This window comes from Anolis sagrei, chromosome 1 (assembly GCF_037176765.1).
Source record: "Anolis sagrei isolate rAnoSag1 chromosome 1, rAnoSag1.mat, whole genome shotgun sequence".
Lineage (NCBI taxonomy): Eukaryota > Metazoa > Chordata > Lepidosauria > Squamata > Dactyloidae > Anolis > Anolis sagrei.
In genome coordinates this window covers 60241697-60269224 of record NC_090021.1, presented here as the reverse complement: position 1 = coordinate 60269224, position 27528 = coordinate 60241697, and the positions used below count along the sequence as shown (strand labels likewise).

Here is a 27528-nt window from a genome sequence, read left to right as displayed (position 1 = left end):
ATTATTTCTTCACCATTTCTTATGATAAAAATGCTTTCATCTAACATATGTTAAAATGTAAAGACAAGACATAAGCATTTTATAATAAATATTCTACCACGCGTACAACACAAATAAAGAATGAAACCTTAGCAATTTAGGATTCAGACTAGCTCAAGAAAAGCAAAATTATACACACTTAACATGAAAATTCTATATTCTTTGCCAAAAAGTTGTACATGATTTCTAAAACGTGATTTAATGTGACATACCTGTTGTCTATTACTGGGCATATATGGAAGCATAGTTGAGACATGGAACATAATTTCATAATCTTTGTATGTAGTATAGAGGGAATGGGTTCCAGTTGAATCAGCTAAAAATAAATTCCAAAAACATGGTTCAGTAAGTACATGCATTAAATTATATACAAAATAAAACAAAATAAAAATTATCTCTTTCTATGTCATTTGAGGAGGTTTTGTATCAATTCCATATTATTCTTTCCACTTCTACATCCTATAGCCAGCATGCCAAAGTCTTAAATCAAGAAATAGTTTTCTAAGATCTACAGAGATACTCGCAGGAACACCTCAGCAATCGAGAGTCCAAAAGTGGCAGGCTAAAACCTCAAACAGTGGTTGATACCAGATGTGGAACTCCCTCCTGGGCACACAGAAAACTGGGCGATTGGAAGGCACTGAACAGACTGCATTCTGCTACCACGAGATGCAGAATCAATCTTAAGAAACAGGGCTACAAAGTGGAGTCCACAACATGCAAGTGTGGAGAAGAGCAAACCACAGACCACCTATTACAATGTAGCCTGTGCCCTGCCATATACACAATGGAGGACCTTCTTACAGCAATATCAGGGGCAACTGAAGTGGACAGCTTCTGGTCAAAGGAAATTTAGCATAATGCCAAGTTTGTTATTTTTAATGTATTATAATTGTATTCTCAATTAGTTTCTGACACGATAAATAAATACATTCTACTATGATTGTAACTGGGGCACCCTGTGGCAAGTAAAAAATACCTGTTATAAATTACATGCAGCTTCATAAATGATATAAGACACACAGCACTGGCTATACGATGCAGTATTTTTATTAGTCAAAACTGGAAGTTATATTCTAACTTTCTAGAGTATCTGTGGAAACGCTTTTTTTTCTTCTGAGAGGTCACTCGTGACCTATATAATTGGTGGCGAGTAAAGCTGAAAGAGAGCAGAGTTTAAAGCATTGAACCGTTTCTATATTTCTTCATCTCTAAGTCACTTTTCTTTTTCACACACAAAAGGTGAAGTAGAAGTAATGTCAAACAAGCATTTTGAAGGGTACAAGTGATTCTGCAGTACTAGAAAAACAGCTGTAGTCCTCGGATTAGAGGTTCTCCATCTCAGCTCTGCAATGATTGTGCCAGTAAGATTATCCTTCATCTCTGACAAGGCAGTAGGGAATGTACTGTATATATTTGAATATAAGCCTAGTTTTTCTGCCCTTTTTTTAGGCTGAAAAAGTCCCCTTCAGGTTATTTATTGTTTTATTCTGTTGTTGTTGTTGTTGTTGTTGTTGTTGTTGTTATTATTATTATATTTATCATTTTACTCTATTATTATTACATATATTTTACTCTATTTATTATTGTTTTATTACATATATGATATTGCTCTATTTATTATTATTATTACATTTATTGTTTTACTCTATTATTACTGTTATTATTACATTTCCATTATTTTACTCTATTATTATTACTACTACATATATTATTTTCCTCTCTTTATTATTAATGGAACAATACGTAAGTACATTTACATTGAAGAAGGTTATAATAATGATTTAATGAGAGTTGGGCACTCTTATCTTAAATAACAGTTTTTTTGTAAATATAAAAAACATTTAACCTACTGATGCCTCAATTAATATAATTTTATTGGTATCTATATTTACTTTGAAATTTACAAGTAGCTGCTAAATTTCCCACCCTCAGCTTATACTTGAGTAAATCTGTTTTCCCAGTTTTCTGTGGTAAAATTCGGTGTCTCAGTTAATATTTGGGTCGGCTTATATTCAAGTATATTTGGTAATATAAACTCCAACTCAGGAACTGCCCTTTGTATAATGACAGAATGAAGTCAGTAGCATAAGCATTTGTTGACAGAGGGCACATCTAAATAGGAAGAAAACACTGAGGCAGGTGTGGAATGCAGTGCCTGTCTTCACTGCACCGCAGTAGCAGGACAGAGTCCTGACTGTCTAGTGGGGTTGGACCTGGTTCAGCCCCACTGGACAACCATCCTTACTTTGGTGATCCTGCTGTCATTGTCATGGGCCCCTTCCACACAACTGTATAAAATCCACATTGAACTGGATAACATGGCAGTGTGGGCTCAGATAACCCAGTTCAAAGAAGATATTGTGGTATCTGCCTTGATATTCTGGGTTACATGGCTGTGTGGAAGGCTCCTTGGTGACCACAGTCCTCCAAAGAGTTTCTGAACATATCTGAATGCCATTGCTGATGTTTGCAAAGGTGATTGTGTGACTTAAGAGATGTAGGAACAGAAGGGGGTGGTGATCCTCCTCCCCTCCCTAAGTCGCATAAGCGCCCTTGCAAACATTAGCAATGGTGGCAAGATCTTTGGAGAACCAGCCCAATTGGTTACACTAACCTAAAGTGCAGGGCTACTCCAGAGCTTCCAGGAAGCTCCAGAGCATTCACTGACTTTGCCTAACATGAAACAAAAACACATTAAGTATCATGTGGATGCCACAAGGCTGATTCCCATCTTGTGTTATCCTGATCATGTAGTAGTAATGTCCCGTTTCACCAGATGCATTGTTCCCTCAATTAGTTTTCTCAGTTTTCATTAAGATGCTACAAGAGTAATTTGCATTCTGATATCCCAGACTAAAACAGCTATGACAGTGAAGGGACAGTACTTCCCAGTTTTCTATCATTTGGGTTAACTTGAGATTTTACTAACATGCTGTTTCCTCACACCAGCAGTTATAGCCTAATACTTATAAAAGATACCAAAGCATATGTGCTGTATGTACATCCACACATTTACAAAACATACTCTGCACTTACAGAAAGCACTTTCTCAGAATGGCATAGCACTCCTATTTCTGGCATTGTGTTACTGAAACTTACTTTTATTATCTAGTTGGGCTCGGTATTTATTGAAGCCTTTCAGTCGTACTCTCTGGCCTAGAAGATCAAGGAATTCTTCAAAAGCAGGTCCTGCGGTCTCATTGTTATACATCTCTTCCTCGGTGCTCTGGTCTGATTTGCAATATAGAACTCCAATCTTGTGCTGAAAACTCAGCTAAATTTAGGAAAAACAAGTTAACAGAAGAAATTTTGTCCAAAGACAAGGCCCTTGGCTTTAAAAAGCCTCTTAGAGGAATAATTTACAAATATGACCGTATAAATTTACTTCAGGAGCTACAAAATACCACTTTAGGGATATTGTAGATTTTTTTCGGGCTATATGGCCATGTTCTAGAGGCATTCTCTCCTGACGTTTCGCCTGCATCTATGGCAGGAGAGAATGCCTCTAGAACATGGCCATATAGCCCAAAAAAACCTACAACAAGCCAGTGATTCTGGCCATGAAAGCCTTCGACAATACTTTAGTGATATTTCAGATATTAAAATGTGACTACAGGCAGTTCCTGAGTTACAAACATCTGACTTACACGTGATTCATAGTTAAGAATGGGGGAGAGGCAACAGGTAGTGAGAGAAATCTATCCCTAGGAAAGGAAATTCACGCCTGTAAGAATTATCATGGGGGAAAGGCTCTCTACTGAAGCTTTATCAGCAATCCTTGTTTCTAAAACAAGCCAAAATGTCAAAATCAAATTATCACTGGGACAAAAAGCAAGGTGGATTCTTCTGAACAGGGCATAGACAGCAAAATAAACACCACAGGGGTGTTAACCCTTCCCAATACTATCCAAAACTAGCACATATACATATATGGTTGGAATTACATTTTAAAATGTACCTGTTCCAACTTACAAAAAAAATCAACTTAAGAACAAACCTATATTGTTTTTAACTGAGATGCTGCCTGTATTGGATGGCTTCAAAATCATGTAGTTTAATGAATTGTGTTAAGAATATTATAAACTGAGATACGATACACAAGCCTACAATGTAATATTATCCACCTTTTGCACTGACATAATGCACATATTGCCAGCAGGAAAAACTGGGCAGCTCATTTTATTCTAATATTTACCCCAATGCTGTTATAAAATGAACCAGCATATGCAACAATATAAGATTCACCCATGCAAGCCCCTAAACAGTTTTATTTTTTTTTTTATTTTGTGTCAAAAGCATTGCATAAAATAGTTTATCTAAACTGTGAAACTAAACATTCATTCAGATCCTCAAAACTCATACTCATCTTCAATCTCTTTCGAAAACTCCGGAACGTTTAGCCATGACTGTATAACTTACTCTTGCTTTAGGACTATTATCCATACATTTCCATTCTAAACTTTAGCTTCATGAAGTATGATTAGTTGCATCACACTCACCCTGCAACAATATAATCCATTATCCACTTACGTAATTTGTTTCCAAATTCATTTTTATTGATGATAATCACTACAGATTTAATCATCACTAATCTGCATATAACCTACTGAGTAACTCAGTAACCTACTGAGCAATAGTAATTAATGATTATTTTCTTGTTACACTTTTTTCCTCCTTTACCTTTTTCATAACTTTGAGTAATAACAAGACAGATAAATTTTCAAGCTCATACATAAGATTCCTATATCCCCAACTATGAAAGATTCAGGGGATGGTAGAACACAGCATTCTTTGTTTAAACAGTTAGCTTTCTTGCTTTACATATACACTGGACTTAAAATCACATGTGCTAATAATTACCTAGCTTGCTACTCCAAAACAGAAAATATTACTTGAATCAATGAGATTATAACATGAGACATGATATATGTATAGTATATAGAAATGTGCCTAAAAGTGGCCTGTCAATTTATGGTTAACCCTATTAATTTCATATGGTTTTCTTATGCAAAGACTCCTCAGAGTTAATTCTGTAAGTTCCATCCTCTGAAATATAGCAAACAGCACTTAATATTCATTGGTGGTCTTCCATCTAAGTAGTAGGTACTAACCAGAGTTGACTTTGCTTAGCTTCCAAGATCAGATGGATTCTGGTATCTGTAGGGTGTGTTTAGATTACAGGTATACACTTACCATACATATGGTAACTGGATAAATGGCTCTAGTTAGAATTAGCAACTGGATTTAGGAACAAACTTGGTCATCCTATAACAGAGGAGACTGATACACAGAGCCCAGCTCAACCATTAATTTCATAAAAGCTGACTGGCCCATAATTGTTTAATACTGTCTGTTAGGATAAAACACTTGGGGATAAAATACTATAGTCCTACATATATTTCCCCAAGAAAAAGGGTGATATATAAATATGATTTGATAAGAAATCTAAAACATGATTTTTCTCAGAAAATCAAATTTGCTCTACCAAATCAACAAATATCACAATTATTCACTCTGAATTTAAAGCATATGTTCACTCCATTGCTCATGCAGTGCTAACTTGTTAGATAGCCTAAATTAGAATTTCAGCTGTTTGAGCCATCAAATGCTCTACATCAGTAGCAAGATTACTGCTGTGAATAAGGTGTGCTAATTATAATTAGAAAAGATGAAAGACTGGGAAGCTGATATTTTCTTCTTTTATGCTACCTGTTGTTCTCCACTGCAAGATGTTTACCTAAAACAGCTTACATGCTATAAAATCCTCTGAGTGCAATGCAAAAATATGAAAAACTTCCTTTTTGTTAAAAGTTACCGAGCACTCTCATTTTCATATCATATATTGAAAATATTTCATTCAGCAAACATATCAGATCACATATTCATTCACATTTTTGAAGCAACTTCTTATAAGACAATACACAACACACAAATTCGAGGAGGGAGGGAATACCTACCCCTTGTTCATCCAGTTTAAGCAGCTGTTCAAACACTTTCGGTGAGTTGGAAGCTTGCCTTAGGCACTGGATGCTCAATTCTGGTATTACATATTCCAGTACCTCTTTAAGAGGTAAGCCCCTTGCTGTGCCATGTCTAGCAGTAGATGGAATTGCATCTTCTAAAATGGCTCCTCTCAATGTTGTAAGCTAAAGTGAGAGTAGTAGTTTTACTTTTACAGTCTTCAGTAAGATTAAAAAAGGTTTACACTCATTTTTGAGATGTTTTGTAAAAGTTCAAAAAAGTAACTTCTAATTATAAATAAGCACACTAAAAAGGAATTTAAAAAACCCAGGTTTTAACCATTCAAGCCACAACACAGCACTGCTAAGGAGCATATCACTTCCCAAATGGCCTCAATTCATGTTTGTTTGTTTATTTAACTATACTTATATGTTGCTCTCTCTCACTCCAAGGGGGACTAAAAAAAAAGCTGTTGCCTGCCTCCCTAACACACTATGCCTGCACTGTTTGGTGCATTACATTTGATGACAAATTCATTTGTTGTAATGTGCACCTTCAAAATTGAGGTATGCATTATATTTGATGGTATGTTATACATGAGCAAATATGGTATTTCCCAATTTCTATGTTTTACATAAATATACAAATGACAACAGCAAACCATCTGGGAAATGTGGCTTTAATTCTTTGTGTATTGGTCGGTGCAAGACTTCACAATGATATATTTTACCATGAACACAGGCTTAGCTTTTTTGGGGTAAATTAGCTTGTTGTGTTTTAAATCAGGCAACCTTAAACTGCCTCCCTACAGCTGTTTGGGCCTCCAACTCCCAGAAGCCCTAACAAGCTTGTTCAATTGTTAGGAATTCTGGGAATTGAAGGCCCAAGCAGCTGGAGGGCCACAGTTTGAGGATGTCTGCTTTAAATGATATCTATACATTTTAGTTAAGCAGCTAGAAATCCCAATTATCATAGGAAGTTATTATAGATTTAAGTTATATTCTTATAAAAACACTATATTTCCCAACCATTTTTCTCACAATTCTCAAATTTCTTCTTTCAAAGCCATCTTCCTCTTAAATTCTATTCCAAAAACAGATTAAGACTTTTGTAATCCTCTTCTCTCAAGCATCTGTAGCCATATTTATCTTCTGTCTATGCACTCTCAGGCTCACCATCTGTTTATCTTTGAAAAGTGCAACCATTTTTACTAAGTACAATCTGTAGTAGGTTACTACTAAGGGGGAAATAAATATCTATAATTACAGCTGCTAAATTCTGCATGTTTTGATTCTTTGAGAGCCACCTCATTCTATCTACAAACCACGAGCTCATCTAAAAATCACAGATACAAAAAACAAGATCACAACCTTCACATCCTTACATTCTATTTTTTTTTTACTGAACTTAATGGAACTTATTTCCAAGTAAACGTGCAGGTTTGTGTCATAAGCATTTTTCTTAACTCATAAAATTGTAAAGACGCCAGACAAACCGAAAGTGAGACACACAATGAAACAAAATGGAAATTTGTTATAGAACTGATAATTCATTGAAAATAAATGGTACAGAAAGGCATGGGATCTCTAGAAGACTGAAAAAAACTAGTGGAATATAGAAATGGCAGCAAGATATAGCAATAACATTCACAAAGTTACTTAAATAACGTCACAGGTAAAACTGGATTCTAAAACTGGCCATTCCTCCTCCAGTTACAGAACCATTAAAAAACACAAGATTATATTGCATAATATGGGGAAGAGATTCAAAAATTACAGGTCATTTGGGGGTGATGAAGTAGTTGGAAATTTGTTAACAAGAGATATACACATCTGACATTTCTCCATGTTCTGCCTTCTCCAAAAACAGAATTCACTGTCAAACTTTTGTATGAATTTTGAAGTATCTATGTTGATCTATTAACAAAAATAGGTTGTTTGAAAAATCATACACAAGGGCTCATCTGTCCAAACTGACCTTACTCTTTGTTATCTGTATTGACAAAAACATACTGCATAAACTGTTCAACTGCAAATACATTTTGCAAAGATTCTCATGAATCATAGTGACTGGGGAAAGTGGCCCTGATGTAATGACTATATTTTGGTACTTGTGTTCCTGGAAACATGTAGAGATTGCTCAGATGACACACAAAATACTGCACAAGTTTGCACTCTAATTTAATCATACATCTTAGTCACATTAATGTCTAAATGTGAAATGAACAAAAATCTAGCACTATTATTGTTAAACTGGAGGAGAATAAATTTGGAGTAATAAGTGTTTTTTGCATTGTTTTGTACTGCATAAATGACCCTCATAACTTGATTCTGCACACTGGACATGGGGAAGAAATGTGTGACTTTTTATTTCTACCCTTTTTACTTGACAGTGCGTCCTCATTCTGGGCTTTCAGAAAGATGGAGTGGGGATGCATGTGTCCAGGTATTCAGATTAAAATTGACAGAGAAAGAGTTACTGTTAATCATCACTTGTGCAGACAATCGAGAATTATTCCTTTTCTAGAGAGTGCCTACATGTGGTTCCACATGCAATAATAAAAATCTAATCAAAATAACTGTAAAATTATTATTTATCTTCTATTATCTTAATTCTGGAAAAGTGCAGAAACCCTACCTCACTTGTTCTGAACACTACACGATAGTTGAACTGTGAACCTTCTTTTTCTTTTACATCTTCAAACTTCTCCCTCCGGATACTGACTGCTACTGGTCCTAAATGTTCATCTAGTCCAAAGTAGTTTTGATGCTCTGTAGTACATAAATGGAAGGCAATAATGAAATATTAGACTGACAAATGCTGCCTTATTATGTCAGTGTCAATGGTTGAGATTAGACACCCCCTCCTTCCCACTTGTCTTATACTTTCATTCTACCTGATGAGCAGGCGAGATAATCACATCTAAGTCTTATCAGGTCAGGATATCTGTTCAACACAGACCTTTAATTAATAAGACAACGAATTTAACAAATAAGAAAAAAAAATACTAAAGGGCTGTTTCCAGTGCAAAGAACACAATTGTTACATTAGGTCAATAAGAAAATTTAAATGTAGTAAAAATGGCGTAACAAGACTTCAAACTTCCAAAATTTAATATTTCACTAAAATCCCAATTTTTACCAACTGAGTCCAGTTAAATAATACACTTAGCATTAAGGAATATTAGACCCAGGGATTTTGTTCTTGAATACCAGAAACGAATAGAATAAAACAACCAATCTTTCTATAGAAAAGTCCACTCCTAGTTATTCCAAGATTTTGTTTTATTTCATCAATATTATTTAGTGCATCAGGGTAGATATTTTGGTAAACAACTGTAATTCCCCCCTCTATTGCAAATCACCCAGAGATCTACCAACAGACCCTGATTTTCCTTCTCACTTTCTCTTACAAAAGAATAATATGCAACAATTCCTATAAGACTGACATTCCTTTATATATTGACATACCTAGATATGTGACAATATCTGGAAGGAAAATATATAGCGTTTTACACTGTTTTCATCCCAGTCCATTTTAAATCCAAAGGTTTCCTTAACTACTCATAGAAACAATTGTTCCAATCTTAGTAATCTCTGCAATTTAGCAATATTATGCAACACAACTTTTTTCCAGATGTCTAACAACATGTTTGCAAATATGTTATCTATCAACTCTCCACTAATCAGCCATGTAATGACCTTTCTTTAATCATAGAATCATAGAATAATAGAGTAAAATAGAATAAAAGAGAGCACATGGACCATCTAGTCCAACTCCGTGCCATACAGGAAAAGCACAATTATATAAATCAGTCTGATTATTTTAATCATGCTATTCATGTGTTCACTGAATTGGTGGAAGGAGGAGACACAAGTGAAAACCTATTGCCCCTTCCCCTCCTCCCTATTCTTCTCTAAGGCTATTTCAATATATGTATGGATTCCTCCCACCACCACCTTTTGCTTTAGAAAGGATTTCAAGAGCATGCTTTCTATCTGTTTTAGGAAACAGATCCAAAGTCTGCAGAGAACTCACAGGTTGTAGTGTAAGTGTTACTCTAGTGCATGAGAGATGAGAACACAAAAGAATGACACACCACCAGATGTTCCTGAGAAAGTCTGTAGAAAATATAATCAGTATATTCGTCATAGGAGGCATGTTTCACTGAAAAGGACCAGACATCTTGGTTTGGGTATGAATCCTTTAAATCCAAATCCATATTGGGATATATGTGCTCTAACAAAATACCTATTGTGAGGCTGGTGTAGACATTCCTTCCCACTTCAATGAATATCAGGAGAAACAGTGAGGACTACATAATTTCTTCTTCCATTCAGTATGGTAGAAGTGCTCTACTCACTGCTTTGTTTCATCCTACTCACTTTGTTTTTAGTTGCAATTATGTATTGTTATAACCTAAATCCAATTGTTAATCCCAACAAGAATATACTCACTGAATCAAATGGATCCTGGTAAATCAGCCTCTATGTAAGTCAATGATTTAATGGTTATATTCCAATTTTGACCAGAAACATGAGTTAAACTTGTGTTGCAACTTTACAATTTGTTATTAGAACATTTTAAAGAACTGTGTAAAATAAATAATTTACATAAACTGTGGAAATATTTACTGACTATTCTATTCCCTTGCTACTTATACTTTTGTCAAATCTTTTCTTCTTTGATCAATCCTAAAAATCTCGTGTGTATTGTTTTCATCATTTAGAGATCAAACATTCAACAAGGCGAGTCCTCAGTTAAATTGTAGGGTTTCTTTTGTCAAAATAAATCCTTTATTGATTGGCATAAAAACAGCAGGAATATGGCAGTAAAAGCCATTTTCATTAAGAGGTATACTGTCCTGCCAGGCTATGCCTCTTTATCTTCTGTGGGTAACAGCCGCACTGCTGCTTGCCCTGTCACTGTAGTGCCCATGGCCTTTTCCTCTGCCACTATGCTACCTCTTTTACCCAGGATCTTGCTCGCTGACTATAGTTTTGTTTCAGGAGACACTGCTTGAAGTGGTAGAAGATAAACTATTATGACGGATTAGTAGTTAACCAAAAAAGTGATGTGTACTTTAAGAAAAAGCCTGGCCGCTTCCACTGACCCCCAAAGTTTCCAAGATAGCACCTTGAGAATTCACAGGAAGAATTCCATATAGCTTAAGGCTATACCTAATGCTATAGTTCTGTATAAAACTATGTGATAGCACTTATTTAGCAGCCAAGAGGACAATTGTTAATTTACCATATGTGTAAATCACAGTGACCACGTGGGGAAAATAGACCCAGAGCCTATAGACTGCATCCACTTCTAAAGATCCCAGTGAGGGAGTTAAATCATGCGGAACCACATACATTAACAAAATCCCTCAAGGAATTTCCTCTTCAATCTTATTTTTCTTTTGCTAATATGCTGACAATATCAAATTGATGTATACTGGGAGAAGTGTGAATTCTGCACAAAGAGGGGTTTATCATTTTCCATAGCAATCTCTTTATCCCTATGGCCCTTTGTCATTTCACACAGTCTTCTCTCCAACACACAGCTCTTTACTGGAGCCCCCAGTGGCACAGTGGGTTAAACTCCTGTGCTGGCAGGACTGAAGACCGACAGGTCGCAGGTTCGAATCCGGGGAGAGGTGGATGAGCTCCCTCTATAAGCTCCAGCTCCTCATGCGGGGACATGAGAGAAGCCTCCCACAAGAATGATAAAACATCAAATCATCCGGGCGTCCCCTGGGCAATGTCCTTGCAGACGGCTAATCCTCTTCACACCAGAAGCGACTTGCAATTTCTCAGGTCGCTCCTGACACGACAACAACAGCTCTTTACTCACCTTCACTTAATCTATATGACTCTCTATTTTTATCTTATGTACTGTGATTTCCTCCCCATATGCATTTCAGTTTTCTTTTTCCAGTTAATGTTTTATTTTCAATTTTTAAAACTGGGCTTTTATTACTCTCTGTCCTCCTTATGCACATACTGAAGCTACTGTCATGTTCCCATTCTCAAGAGCTTCCAAAATAAGTGGAAAGGGCTTCATCAGTTAGCAGTGGAACCAATGATGCAACCTTTTTTGTCAGGAGACAAAAATGTAGTTATATGGCAATACATTTTAACTTGAAATTTTAGGCATTTTATGAATTTATCGTATATGCTCGGATATAAGCCGAGTTTTTCAGCCCTTTTTCAGCTTATATTTGTGTCATCTAGTCCAACCCCCTTCTGCATGCAGCCTTCATACAGCAAAAGCACAATGAAAGCACCCCTGGAAGTTGGCAGGCAGGCCACTGCAAACGGAGGTTTTTCTGCGCTGTATTAACCTCCACTCGCTGTGGAAGCACTGTGCTGGCTGCCCAGGTCTATGCTGGCTGTCCAGGTTTGTGCTGACTGTGCAGGGTTCCGTAGCCAGCGTAGGCCTCCATGGCCAGCAGGCAGATGCAGGCAGTGAAGGCAAACACAGGCAGCAGAGACCTGCGCTGGCTGCAAAGGTGTCGACAGTGAGCGCCTCCACAGTCAGCGCAGGTGGACACAGCAGAGTAGGACCTCTGTTCACGGCATCCTGCCTGCCTGCTTGATTTCCAGGGGAGTTTTCTCTACAGAATGTCTGCTGTAGAGTGGGCACAGGTGGGGGGGGGGGGGGGGGAAAGCCCAGCAGCAGATCCTATTATTATTATTATTATTATTATTATTATTATTTATTAGTCCACAGCAGACATTCTGCTGGCTGTTGTATTGGATCACACGTCAGACACTTCCCAAGTGTCTAGGACTGTGTGATGTACCGGCGAATAATGCATGCAGATCCCAGTAAGGTGGCCTTCTGCAGCTGGCAGATGGTAATTTTGTCCGTGCTGATTGTGTTCAAGTGCAGGCCAAGGTCTTTAGGTACTGCACCCAGTGTGTCGATAACCCCTGGGACCACCTTGACTGGTTTGTGGCAGAGTCTTTGCAGTTCGATCCTCAAATCCTCATACCGTGTCAGTTTCTCCAGTTGTTTCTCATCAATCCTGCTGTCACCTGGGATTGCAACATCGACAATCCATACTTTGTTTTTTAACACGATCGTGAAGTCAGGGGTATTGTGCTTAATAACTTATTATTATTAAGTTATTGTTGATACTATATTGTTTTTGTTGACCCTCCTTTTCCACCTACAGAGCTAGTTTACTGCTTTTCTTTGAAATATGGTAAAAATTCAAAAACATTTAACTATGTACCATATTTGCCTACTGATGCCTCAGTTTGCCTAGTGATGCCTCAACTAATGTAATTTTATTGGTTTTTATTTTTATTTTTGAAATCTACCAGTAGCTGCTGCATTTCCCACCATAGGCTTATACTCGAGTCCGTAAGTTTTCCCAGGTTTTTTGTGGTAAAATTAGGTGCCTCGGTTTATATTTGAGTCGCTTTATACTCTAGGATATACAGTATATCCATTTCATTACTGTCACTATATTATTCCACAATGGGTTGTACAAGGTCCAAAATGGAACAAGGACTCATATATAAAATTTTAAAGCCAAAACTTGGACCTCAACTTATGGTGAGCCTATTATACAGTCTTCTCATTAAGCTTTATTCAGAGAAGGTTTGTCATTGCCTTACCCTAAAATTAAGAGAGTGTGACTTGCCCAAAGCTGTCCAGTAGGCTACCAGGGCTGAGGAGGTTTTTGGATCATGATATTCTGGAGTCCTATTGCAACACTGAAATCACTACATCACATTGTTTCAATTTAAAGGTAGTAACACATTTTATTCAAATTAATACGTTAAAACCAAATACAAAATTGGTTAGGTCCAAAAGCAGTCATGTTTTTACTTGGCACATAGCACAATCTAGTTTCGTGCTAATCAAGCCTCCAAGAAGTGACATTACATAATAGGGATGTCACAGTTATGATGTTCCCACATAGTATATTAATCTCATTGACTGGAAATAGCAAGCCTCAAGTACATACAACTAGAAGCACTCCATCAATTATTGAAGTCCAAAGCCCAAAGGCTTTGCAATTTCAACTGAATAATCTTGAATTATGACCAGAAAGGGACCCAGTGCAATTCATTTACGACTCATATCATATGATGTCTATATGACTTCATCTCTCCCACTTCTACAATGTCCCAGTTCTGTAGGATTTGATCTCCTACGAAGTTCTGGGTCCAATACAAAACAAGCCTTTCAAACACTAATATCTCTTATCTGCATATAACACAAATAATTTTAACATGACAAAATCTTGATACAGTAGCTATAGTACCTATTGGGTCAAATAACTTTTCAAAAGGCATCAAAAATTATTATGATTCATTAATGGTATCTCTTTCTGAGTTTTAACAACATCTCTTTCAGAATTCCAGTAAGAGTTAATTAAAATCTATAGAAAAAGATAGATATCCTCAGATATATACCGTAGTCCCAAATGTCTGTGAAAATAGTTTGATTCTTATAAATATTTTAGAGACAGTGTACACACATATGTACACATAGTATACATCTTTGGATGGGTAGTCTATGCAGCTACTATAAAAAAGACCACATGTAATGGATAGAAAGGAGAACATCCCAATTTACTTATAAGAATGGATTGCACAACATATGTTTTTGGCCGAATACAATCGCTGAAACAAAACACAATGAAAGATATTTAACAGTTCTTGAATACTGTGTACTCTAAGACACTAGATCCAGTCGTATTCTGGAAACTAATCAGAGTCAACCTTGGTTAGTATTTGAATTTGAGATCACCAATTAATACCTGGAGTTGTAGGCTATACTTCAGAGAAGGAACTAACAACATAACCTCTGAGTATCCTTTGCATAAGCAAACCCTATGAAAATCACAGTATTGCCATAAGTTGACAGACAATTTGAGGCTTATGTGTAACTGTGACCGCAACCACGCCCCCAATCTTGGGAAATAACTATTTAAAATCTATGATCTAGCTCCATTTAAATTCTTTCCAAATAATACTGATCCTTGTTTTGGCTACTGTTGTTTATTGTAATTGGGCCGGGCTTTAGCACAGCAGGTTAACTGCCAGCTGTAGTAAATCTTACCCAACTGAAAGGGTCAGAGTGAGCTCCAGGCATTTAGCCCAGCTTCTGCCTACCTAGCAGTTTCAAAAACAACAATGTCAGTATATAAACAGGTACCACTTAAGCGGGGAGGTATTTAAGGCACCCATAAGAAAATGCCAGAATAAAATGCCTGCAATTCAATCAAGAAGGAAGTTTACAAACGAAGTTATTTAGCAGGGAAAAGTGGAGTGATACCAAACACCTCCCCCCCTCCCCCAGTGGCTGGAACTGAGCACAGCCCCCAAGATGCCAAAGATGGGGAAAGCATATATATATCTATGTATATTTGTCTGTCTTGCCAGTGTATAACAGCATTGGATGTTCGAGATCTTGGCAGGGGGTTGGTCTGGATGGTCCAGGAGGTCTCTTCCAACTTGATGATTCTATGATATGTGTTCTGTGATCCACTCTGTGTCCCCTTCGGGGTGAGAAGGGCAAAATATAAATTATGTAGATAAATTCTTGTTTAGGTCAACTTCAACTTATGGCAAGCCTATCATAGCATTTTCTTGTCTGGATTCATTCAGAAGAGATGAACTATTGGCTTTCCCTAACGCTGACTGAATACCTAACTTGCCTAACAGCAAGTTAGGATTTGAACACTGGTCTCCTGGAGTCCTAGTTCAACCTGCAAACAATTGCCCATCAACTGTTTCTCTAGGTACCTGTTTAGCAACCCTTACAATAAGGTAACAAAGAAGAAAAAATTGTCCCATCATTTTGACACGTTAGACCCTTATAATGTTAATTAGCTTGTTTGTATAATATACTACTTACTAAATTAATATACATTTTGCTTAGGGTAGTCTTATGGATGTCATAAATTTGCTTATTGTCTACTTCTGACAAAATCATCAATATAATAATCTGTTAAATAATATTATTCATGACCCTAATATCCATGAAAAGAGGAGCCTTGGTGACCATTTTTGGTTCTGATGAAAAGAAAATGCAAAAAATGACTTCTAAAGTAGTCTGATAAACACTATAATACCAGCTGAATATTTATCTCAAGCAGATAGAGGATTTCTATTTTATTTAGCAGGGCCATAACAATGTCTTCTAAGACACCTGCAAAAAGAAGTTCTGTTTTTATATAAGATCATCTCTATTTAATAAAAGTCAATATCATGAATTGTTCCGATACCTTCAAGCATAAAAGGTTCTAGAGAAAACTGCTTACCTTTTCCATAGAAAAACTTTCGATAGTAATATGCACCAAGATCAATGTGCTCGATGATGTAACGTTTTACTTTCTCCCTGTGAATTGGCTGATTCTCCCTGGGTACTTCCAGTACAGAGACACCAGCATTTGTACAATGTGAACTTAATGAAGACTCAAAGGAGCAACTCTCTCCTGATGAAAAAGATGCAGAATTTGCCCTAGAGAGCGCAATCCGTCTATCACCTTCCCCACCAGTTTCATTCCTGAAATATGGACAACTCAGTACAAGGTCATTACTTTTCCCATCACCTTCATCGGCATCTAAATTTTCTTTTGAATTGAGATCCTCTTTACTTCCCAAAGGAGATTCACAGCTTCCAGTTTGACCTGCTACTACTGGGGACTGTGAGGCAGCAGAAGCCCCAGTGGTTATATTTTTTCTTTTCCCCACATTAATTCTAGTAACCATTGCTTCATTTATGTTAAAAAGAATGCTCTGAACATCATAATGTGCAAAACATTTCTGACAATTCCAAGGATGAACGTTTTTCTCATGTCTACCATCCTCTAGCTCAGATGAGAATTTAAGAGTTTCATGTTCACTTTTAGCAGTTCTGAGTTTTCTGAAGAGAGATGTTTCTACTGATTCTGACTTCAGTCTCCATTTGAAAGATTTGTCCCGATCTCTCCCAATAAGCAGGGCACTATCCATATAGTCCAGTCCAGAAATTCTGAAAAATTCTCCTCTGGAAATTTGTGCTGCAGCATGGAGGCTTGGAGAAATTGTGGGATCACAGTGGAAAAATTCAGGAAATCCGAATGGTATGTGTGTTTTATGCTCAGCATTTTCTACTCTGTAGCCTCGAAGCATGGCAAAAAAATTCTCTCCAGATAAGCCTTGCCTGTCAATTGATGAAGTGCTTCCATATTCCCTATGAAGAGCTGCTCCTGTATTTGGATTAACAGCATTCTGATCTAAGACATCTTCTGTGTCAATGTCGCTGATTGTAACATCGCTGTTGCTTCTCTGTCTTATAGGGTGAAGACCTCTATGTGGAGAATGCATAAAAATGTCTCCTAATGCATACTTGGCATCTGCAAATTCCAAATCCAGATGTTCTTTTTGTTCACCATCATTTTGGTCACCATTTACCGACCCAACACCCTCATAACTGGACTGAACCCTGTTTTCCCAAGGAGTTTTGCTTAGTTCCTTGACACCATCTTTCTTAGGTGGCCATTCAGATACTCTAGCTCGGACTCCCATTTTAGGCACAGCTGGAGCACCATTAGCTGGGTTATTACTTTCACCTTTGCTTGTTGTATTTAGAGAAGATGGAGGACCCATATTACCATTGAGAGCTTTAAATTTTCTGGCAAAGTAGTCATCAGACTGCATAATTCTTGCTGATTCCTTAATCTTTGCAGATCCTCTGCTGGGCTTGTGCTTTTCTTCCTGTGAAGACTTTGAATCACTCATATCCAAACCGTAACAAAGGAATGGTAGGCGTTATCTTCAAGATCAAAATTTTTGGTCTACAGCTTCCATTTTATATTTGAAAGAGCCACAATATTTCTGTGTATTTTTCAAGTTGCCATTGCAGTAGTTAGTTTGGTAGAACTCAATTCTCATTCTGTATTTTATTCCTTGAGATCCAGGACAAATTGATTGAGTCTTCTTTTCCACTTCATGAACCTGTACATTAGAAAGGAGAAAATCAATTAATATACATTTTAAAGTTGCAATTATTTAGTTTTTAACAAAGAAAGTAATTTTCTTTCTGCTGTGAGGTCTTTGAAAACTGCACACTTATGGACACTATTTGCATTGTGCCCGGAAACTTCTTGGCAGCCAGCGGAGCTGGTGAAACAGTGGAGTTGAACACTCCCTGTAGACAGCCCCAGTTAGCAGTCTGGTTGCTGCTCTTTGGACCAACTGAAGTTTTTGAGCACTTTCCAAATGTAGCCCCACAAAGAACACATTACAGTAGTCCGACTGGAATATGACCAAGACATGTACCACCATAGCCAGAGCCGACTTCTCCAGAAACAGCTGCAGCTGGTGCATTAGCATTGATTGTGTAAAAGCACTCCTGGTTACGGATAATGCCTGGGCTTCCAGATTCAAAGCTGAATCCAAGAGTACCCCAAAACTGTGAACCTACGTTTCAGGGAGAGGGTAAACCGATCAAAACCGGGCTAAATCCCTATTCCCAGATCTCTCTTTTGACTAACCAGGAACAACTCTGTCTTGCCTGGATTAACCTTCAATTTGTTTGCCATCATCCAGTCCATTACAGCTGGCAGGCACTGGTTTAGCACAGGAACTACTTCCTTAGAGCCGGGCTTTAGCACAGCTGGTCAGCGTGAGCTCCCGACTGTTTGCTCAGCTCACTGTTTATCTAAGCAGTTTGAAAACAGATTGAGCTGTAAGAAGAAAAATTAGGTACCGCTAAACAAGCAGGGGAGGTATTTTATAACACCATAAAGAAAAAGATCAGAAAATGCCCAGCGACCAAAAGGAAGGAGAAAGTCCTGATGGCTCTTCGTCATAGAGGATGGAGAAACAGCACCCCCATGTGGCTGGATTCAAGCACAACCTCCAAGGTGCCAAATAGCTGGATGTCGACATAATATAACATACCTCCTTTCTGTTCTGTTTGTCTCTGTCCTGTCTATCCAAAATGGCATTGAATGTTTACTGTGTATGTGTACTGTGATCTGCCTGAGTCCCCTTGGGGAGATAGGGCAGAATATAAATAAAGTGTTGTTTGTTTATTTATTTATTTATTTATTTATTTATTCGAACTTATATGCCGCCACTCCCCTGGGGCTCGGAGCGGCTTACAAGAACAGGCTAAAATCGAACACAATTTAAAAACAGCAGTAGTAATAGAGTTGGGTGTCATCTGCAGTAGTAGATCTGTTAGTAATAATAGAGTTGGGTGTCATCTGCATATAGATAGCACCACACTCCAAAACTTCGGATGACCTCTCCGAGTGATTTCATGTACATGTTGAACAGCATGGGGAGCAACTCATAGCTTTGAGGGACCCCCACAGGCCAGTAGCCACCACCTTCTGAGAATGTCCCTCAAGGAAGAAACTGAGCCACTGAAGAACAGTGTCTCCAAACCTCATCCCAGAAAGGCAAAATGTTGACACAGTCAATAGTATTGAAAGCCGCTGAAAGGTCCAGGAGAAACAACAGGGAGACACTCCCACTGCCTAGTTATCTGAGTACATCATTTACTGAAACAGCTAGAGATGTCTCTGTCCATAACCAGGCCTGAAACCAGACTGAAATGGATCTCGACAATTTGCTTCATCCATGAACCCTTGGAGTTGAGAAGCCACCACACACTCCAATACTTTGCACAGAAATGGGAGATTGGAAACTGGCCTGTAGTTCTCAAGGACAGTGAGAACCAAGGAAATTTTCTTTAGGAGAGGCAGGCCTGTAGCGGGGGGGGGGGGGGGGGGGTTAGGGGTTCAACCCTCCCCCCCCCCCCGAAATTTTTCAGGTTAAAAAAATAAACCTGGTTTACTCATGAATTTTAACTGGTTAACCAAATCCCCATGCTAAGTCTATGAGACGCAAAAAATTAAGAGTCCCTCCAGAACTGCAAGCACTATCTCAAGCAAATATTGACAATTTATTCACACTGTCATTACTTGCAGCAATAGCTGATGTAGCGAAGCAACCAAGTTGGGGGGGGGGGGGGTGTTGTTGGATGCTCTCATTAAGGAGGCCAGACTTGGTGAAGGTGGTTGACAGGGGCGGAGCTGCAGGCTATTGAAGGCTGCTCTGCCCCTGCTGTTCTGTTTGCTTCAGCGTGAGCTAAGAGGCAGGTTTCAACTCCCTCCTCCCGAATTTTTCAAACCCTCCCCGAAATTTTCAAAACTCCCCCCCCCCTGAAATTTTCAACCCTCCTCGAAATTTTTTTCTGGCTACAGCCCTGAGGAGAGGTCTTACCACAACCTCCTTGAGGCCTGTGGGGACCCTATCCTGGTGTAGGGAGGCATTAACCACTTCCTGACCCATTCAACCGGTCCCTCTCTGGCTTGTTTAATGAGCCAGGAAGGACAGGAGTATAAAGTTCATCTCTCCACTGTTGCAAAACAGTTTCTCTCATGCCCCTTTTACACTGCCCTTTATCCCAGGATTTGATCCCAGATTATCACTTTATTCCAGATTATATGCCAGTGGAGAGTAATATAAACCTGTTCAAAGCAAATAATCTGGGATCAGATCCAAGGATATTGGGCTGTGTAGATTCAGCCTCATTCTCTCAAATTTGGATTTTAATGTCTGTCAATTTAATCCATCACAAATCATTTTATCTAAAGATTACAAACATGTGCAACATAAAGGTGCAGTGCTTCCTAACTATTTTAGTGCCTTTGGAAATTCAAATAATTACATGGTCTAATTTGGAAACCATGTTACATTTATATACACCAACCTTCACTATGTCAACTTCCTCTTTCCCTTTTTTTTGGTCATGGCCACAGAGAGAAATTGTGAAGGTTCTATTCTGTTTTTCATTACAGTTTATATGAAGACTGAACACGAACTCCAAAACTTAAATCAGTGTGTTTCTGGCTATCTGATGTGGGGATCAGCACAGACAACAACCTCATTGTGTCAATTAGGAACAAGTCCCCAGGGCCAGATCAACTACACCCAAGAGTATTGAAGGAACTAGCGGAAGTCATCTCGGAACCATTGGCAATCATCTTTGAGAGTTCTTGGAGAACGGGAGAAGTTCCAGCAGATTGGAGGAGGGCAAATGTGGTCCCAGTCTTCAAGAAGGGAAAAAAGGATGACCCAATTACCATCCGGTCAGTTTCAAGTGGATACCAGGCAAGATTCTGGAAAACATTGTTAAGGAAGTGGTCTGCAAACACTTAGAAACAAATGTGGTCATCGCTAATAGTCAACATGGAATTATCAAAAACAAGTCATGCCAGACTAGTCTGATCTCTTTTTTCGTTAGAGTTACAAAATGGGTAGATGCGGGGAATGTCGTGGATGTAGCATACCTGGATTTCAGTAAGGCCTTCGACAAGGTCCCCCATGACCTTCTGGCAAACAAACTAGTCCAATGTGGGCTAGGCAAAACTACGGTGAGGTTGAACTGTAATTGGTTAAATGGACGAACCCAGAGGGTGCTCACCAATGCTTCCTCTTCATCCTGGAAAGAAGTGACGAGCAGAGTGCCGCAGGGTTCCGTCCTGGGCCTGGTCCTGTTCAACATCTTTATTAATGACTTAGATGAAGGGTTAGAAGGCAAGTTTGCAGACAACACCAAATTGGGAGGGATAGCCAATACTCCAGAGGACAGGAGCAGAATTCAAAACAATCTTGACAGATTAGAGAGATGAGCCAAAACTAACAAAATGAAGTTCAACAGGGACAAATGCAAGATACTCCACTTAGGTAGAAAAAATTAAATGCAAAGATACAAAATGGGGGACGCCTGGCTCAAGAGCAGTACATGTGAAAAAGATCTTGGAGTCCTTGTGGATAGCAAGTTAAACATGAGCCAACAATGTCATGTGGCGGCAAAAAAAGCCAATGGGATAGGAGCATAGTGTCTAGATCTAGGGAAGTCATGCTACCCCTCTATTCTGCCTTGGTTAGACCACACCTGGAATACTGTGTCCAATTCTGGGCACCACAATTGAAGAGAGATATTGAGAAGCTGGAATGTGTCCAGAGGAGGGCGACCAAAATGATCAAGGATCTGGAGAACAAGCCCTATGAAGAACGGCTTAAAGAGCTGGGCATGTTTAGCCTGAAGAAGAGAAGGCAGAGAGGAGATATGATAGCCATGTATAAATATGTGAGAGGAAGTCACAGGGAGGAGGGAGCAAGCTTGCTTTCTGCTTCCCTGGAGACTAGGACACTGAACAATGGCTTTAAACTACAAGAAAGGAGATTCCATCTGAACATTAGGAAGAACTTCCTGACTGTGAGAGCCGTTCAGCAGTGGAACTCTCTGCTTAGAGTGTGGTGGAGGCTCCTTCTTTGGAAGCTTTTAAACAGAGGCTGGATGGCCATCTGTCAGGGGTGCTTTGAATGCAATATTCCTGCTTCTTGGCAGGGGGTTGGACTGGATGGCCCACGAGGTCTCGGTCTTTTCCAACTCTATGATTCTAACTGTTATCTAGAGATTGGCATTACTCTGGATTACCAATTTGTGTATCATTCCCTATTTTTTTTCTCTGTATCTGAAACTGAAGGCATCCTACATCAATTAAGGGAGGTACAATTAAAATTTACATTGTTGAAAAGTTTAACCAGACCACTAAAAGAACAACAAATATGAGCAACACAGCATGTGAAAGGCCCTTTCCCAATCTAAGGTCTGCCAAAGTAGAAAGGTCTTCATTGGCCCATGGAAGGAGAGAAACAAGGATGCCAGTCTACGCTCTCCAGTACAGTCTGGAAGAGTAACAAAGAAGGCTCTCTTTAATGTTTCCTGCAGACATGTAAACAACTTCCCCAGAAGATCTTAAGACATGGATAGGCTCATATAGGGAGATACAGTTCTTCAGTTAACTTTGACCTGAGCCATACTGAGCTTTGCATATTTAGGACTATAGATTGTTCCTGGAAATAAACCAGGAACCAGAGAAACTGTTTACAACGGGGAACTGTGAGTTCCCTATAGAAAGCCCAAGTAAATATTCTGGCTGCAGATCTTTTGAGCTAGCCAAAGTCTGAGTATCCTTCGGCTTGTACAACATATTATAGTAATCCAAATGTAACTAAAGCAGGTGTCACTATAGTCACACTCAATCTCTAGTGCAGAAGTCTTAATTGTATAAATTGTATAAATACTACTCCTGGCCATAAATTCTGTTTCCAGGCTAAGGAAATGAGTCCCAGAGTACATTCTAGTGGCAAACCTGTGTTTTCGAGGCAAGTGGAGGGCCGATTGAGCAAGTGGGGAGGGCAAGCTAGTGGAACAGGCGGACGAGTAAGTGAGCAAGCGGGGGGGGGGGGGGGCGTACGGATGTACAGGTGAGCGAGCAGGAGGCGGGTAAGCAGGAGGCAGCCAAGCCTGCCTGGAGAGAGGAAGCAGCATGCCACTTTTGGCATGCGCGCCATAGGCTTGCCACCTCTGGCTTGCCACCTCTGGACTAAGCTCTTGCCTTTTGAAATTATGCTTACTCTAATACGAATTAGGACACAGTTTTTACTGTGGATAACTAGACCCATTTGGGGGGAGGGGGTCAACTTACTTTACTAAGATTTCTAGACTTATATGTGAGTATATACAGCAGTTTTAAATTAATTGAAAAAAATAGTACAACACAGTCATGAAGGGGTAGAGAAAGAAGGTAACACAGTGGAAAAAGAGAGGTAGATAACAGTTTGTTCCAGAGATGTCCAATAGATATCTTTGCAAGAGGGAAATGATGATTGAAGTAATGATCCTCATATCAAATGGTGCAACATCAAAGTAGGGAAAGTGGGGGCTGCTGCTCCAACATATGAAACAATATTTTAAAGAATCAGCCACCACATTTATTTGGAGAAAGAAGTTTGCAGAAAAAGAGAAAGATCCATGGGCATAGAAGTAATAACTAAAAAGAGCAAAATTACAAGCCTTAATTTTCCATTAATGTACTAATAAAGCTCCCTCACATTAATTAAACTATAAGAACATTTTTATTCCTTTTTATTGTATAATATTCAATCCTATGTGCTGTTTAACTAAGAATCAGATTTCACTGAAAAAATAAACAAAAAGTATTTATTTCATTTAGGAAGTCATTTGTACTTTTTTGCCCTTTGATGGATGAGTAAAAGTAGGTTAAGTTTCCTACTGCTGTTTACTGAGCCTTCCTGAAGGTCCATCAGACAAAAAGGAAGAGGGGATTAAATGCTCTTAAGGTTATTATGAATTCATTCTAGATCAATGCTAATTATATTAAGTTCAATGGAATCACCACCCACAGTCTTTAAAAAATGAATTAAACCTCATCCATTTGTTACTTCCAATTGTGTTAAGGATTGCTTCCACCTGCCTCTGAGAAACTATACAGCAGGGGAAAAGAGTCTGGCACTTTTAACATTTAAGGAAAAAGAACAATTATCAAAAGGTTTCACCTTACTGGTCAGTATCTAGGAGCTTCGGAAGATTGATCGTTTTTGGGGGGTTTTGGAGGGGACGTTGCATTTTAGGAATTTTTGTGAAGGTTTCACGAAGAGGTTTTGCTAAAAAATGTTCTGCCAAAATCTTTTATTTTATGGTAGAAATATTGTTTTGTACAGAAAAGTGCTGACCTTTTCCCTTAGTATATGGTGACTGAAGCTAATCATTACTGAGTGAAAGAGGCTCATCTGCAAAGTTACTCCTCCTGCAAAGCTACAAGAACCATAAAAGCTTTTGCTTCTTTGCATCCAGTCACCTACTGTGCATAAATATTCTCTTTTCATAAAAAATATTAGTACAATTTCTGAAAGAACTACCTGTTCACTATTATTGCCAAAAGGATTAAAATTATGTAAAATCAAAACCTAAAAGAGTGGTTCTACTCAAAACAACTGAGTTTTCCTATGAGGAGCTACTGCATGCCTCTGTTGCAAACCTGTAGTTAGTGAGTACAGGTACAAAAATTAAATCCATGCCCTCTACCACAATTATAATGAATTTCCATTTATAATGCATTAGAATTAAAAGTAAAAAGGGGGTTTCTTCCCTTCTAAGAATCATTACACTAAGTTATCTTTGTGTTAAAATTATCTTGTAGATTGACAAGTAAAAGTATAATATTCATTCTGGAGTGCTTTTGCACAGTATTAATGCACCCACTAAATGTCAAATTGTATCAGCACATAATACAAATCTAAGATTATCCAGCTAAATATAGAGTACCACAAACTGACTGTTCATAAGACTTCATGGGGAAGCATACAGCTGCTGCATAATCTACATTTCAGTGCCTCTCCAGACAAAACTACCGTCAAGTGCAATCTCATAATTAGCATACATAAGATGGAAGGACTAAACCATGACATCAGTTTATTTGCTTCACTGGAAATCATTTGTTTGGAAACAAACCCAAACCCCACTATAACCTCAGAAATTCCAAACAAGTGACTTCTAAAAAAAAAAACCACTGGGAAAATAGAAACGTATTTTAAAATACTAAATCTGGAAATGAAAAGTAAGCACTTCTTTGAAATTGTTACAAGTCTTCTGAAATGCAAAATACTTTTCTTAACAGAGTTGATACCGTGATCTTCATATCCATTCTGAAGAATATTTGAAACTGAAATCATTTCAATGGCAAGGTACTCAAAATGTTACCAAAAACCTAATAATAATAATAATAATAATAATAATATATTTGCATTCCATCCTATCTCCCCTAGGGGACTCAGGGAGGCTTCCAACAAACAAAAAACCTCTAGAACATGGCCCTATAGCCATGCCTCTAGAACATGGCCCTATAGCCCGAAAAAACCTACAAGAACCTAAACAAAAAACCCATTCAGTGCCTCAAGACAAGCATAAACATGAATACATAAAAACTCTGTTGCTTATTTAGCTCATGTTTGAAAAAAACCAATGACCTACAGGAATTACTATGTTTTAGAATTTTTAATGTTTTTTAATTTTATCAATTGGCATTGTCCATTGTTTGTATTCAAATTGTGTACTGTTTTGATGATATGTAATTCTATTTTATGTGCGGTACCTTGAGTGCTTTGTTAGCTGTCCCGAGCCCCTTCAGGGACATGATGGTAAATAAGTTGTTGTTGTTGTTGTTGTTATTTCCTCTTTTTTTCTTTTGCACTGTATGAATTAGTTCACATAAACACTTTGCATTCATCTGCCACTGGCCTGGCCCATGCCTGATATATATACATTATATATAATATTATATATAAACATTATATATAAACATTTCTTGGGGCTCCATGAGAAATTTTGGTTCAAAATTTTCAAAAAAGTTTCAGAACCCCTGCTCTGCATCATCCAAAAACTGGCTCTGCTGAATTTCTCAGCACACCTAAGAGGGCACACAGGGACTGCTAGGGCTCCAGTTCTGCTCTTTCACTTGCAGATGGCCAGGGTTAGATACCCTGAAAGAAACTCTTTTGCCTGAAACCCATCCCTGATAAAAAAAAATAGTTTGTAATTTTTTTAGTAGAAGATCTGTGCTTTCTTCTGTTCCGTGATTGAAAAATAATGCATGGCCAATTAGTCTCTTCATGAAGACAAAGTATAAGGAATTTCACATGAAATGTTCCCTTTTTCGTTGTCCTGGTTAGCCAAACATTTTAATGGGATTATTTTCAAGGTTTTAGTTTGTGTTCCTGTACTTCATGCAGACTCCGTTTTCAAAACCACGATGGCAGCCACAGTTGATCTGAAACTCCATGCAGGTAAATGAGAAGGCCACCATAAGAATGCCCTTGTTTTTCCCAGCATAGTGCAATAATTAAACTTTTGACAATGAAAGTCCCTTTCTCTTGAATATTAAAAAACACTTAAAGTAAGGTGGGGCATTTTTTTTCTAGTCCACATTACTCTGAGAGATTCCTAGGTTTGGAAATTGACACTAAATGGCAGAACACTTTAGTACCGTGATGGTGAACCTATGACACGCGTGTCAGCACTGACACACCTGGCTATTTTTGATGACACACAGACACATGCGGCCACATACAGAGAAATACACTTTATAAGAGCCAATCTAATTCCATCCTTAAATTCATAAAAGGCTCTACAAATTTAACATCTGCACGTTTGAGCATTGTTCACTCCATAACTCAGCATGGATTATACATTTTTTCTTATTTAAACTATAAATATTGCAAAATTATGGTTTTTTTCTCGAAGTGACACTCTACCCAAGTTATGCTCAGGTTTTTGGCAAATTTTGACACACCAAGCTCAAAAGACTGCTTTAGTATAACATTTCACAATAGAGTTTCTCCCTATGCTTCTTTAGCCTAACAACAATTTATTATTTTTGCTCTAATTCTAAACAGAAAACATTTTATACTTACAGAATACTAAGATATTTAATAGTTCTGTACTACTGCATTTAACATGCAGTTTTTAACAAACTGTGATAAACTGTGACAGAAAGTGACGTGAAATATTTTGAAAAGGGCAGATACAGCAAAATATGCACCATAGATGTGTTAACCCTTCACCTATGTTATTCAAAGCTAATATACAGTGTATGTACACATGTATATGTGTATGTCTGTGTGTGTAGATGCATGTGTGTGT

At 38.1% G+C, this 27528-nt stretch overlaps 1 protein-coding gene across 7 annotated transcripts in view; it reads right to left on the bottom strand.

Annotated features, from left to right (window-relative positions):
* The window catches only part of SIPA1L2 (signal induced proliferation associated 1 like 2), an 88474-nt gene that overhangs the window by 46145 nt on the left and 14801 nt on the right, over positions 1 to 27528 (bottom strand). For all 7 annotated transcript variants that reach the window (XM_067465251.1, XM_067465265.1, XM_067465261.1 and 4 more), the window contains exons 2-6: positions 16280 to 17957; positions 8641 to 8774; positions 6000 to 6188; positions 3142 to 3316; positions 252 to 355 (exon numbers count right to left, since the gene is read on the bottom strand). In XM_067465251.1, the coding sequence (XP_067321352.1) occupies positions 252 to 355; positions 3142 to 3316; positions 6000 to 6188; positions 8641 to 8774; positions 16280 to 17741 (2064 nt within the window). In that variant the 5' untranslated portion in view covers positions 17742 to 17957. The remainder of the gene's footprint in view (positions 1 to 251; positions 356 to 3141; positions 3317 to 5999; positions 6189 to 8640; positions 8775 to 16279; positions 17958 to 27528) is intronic.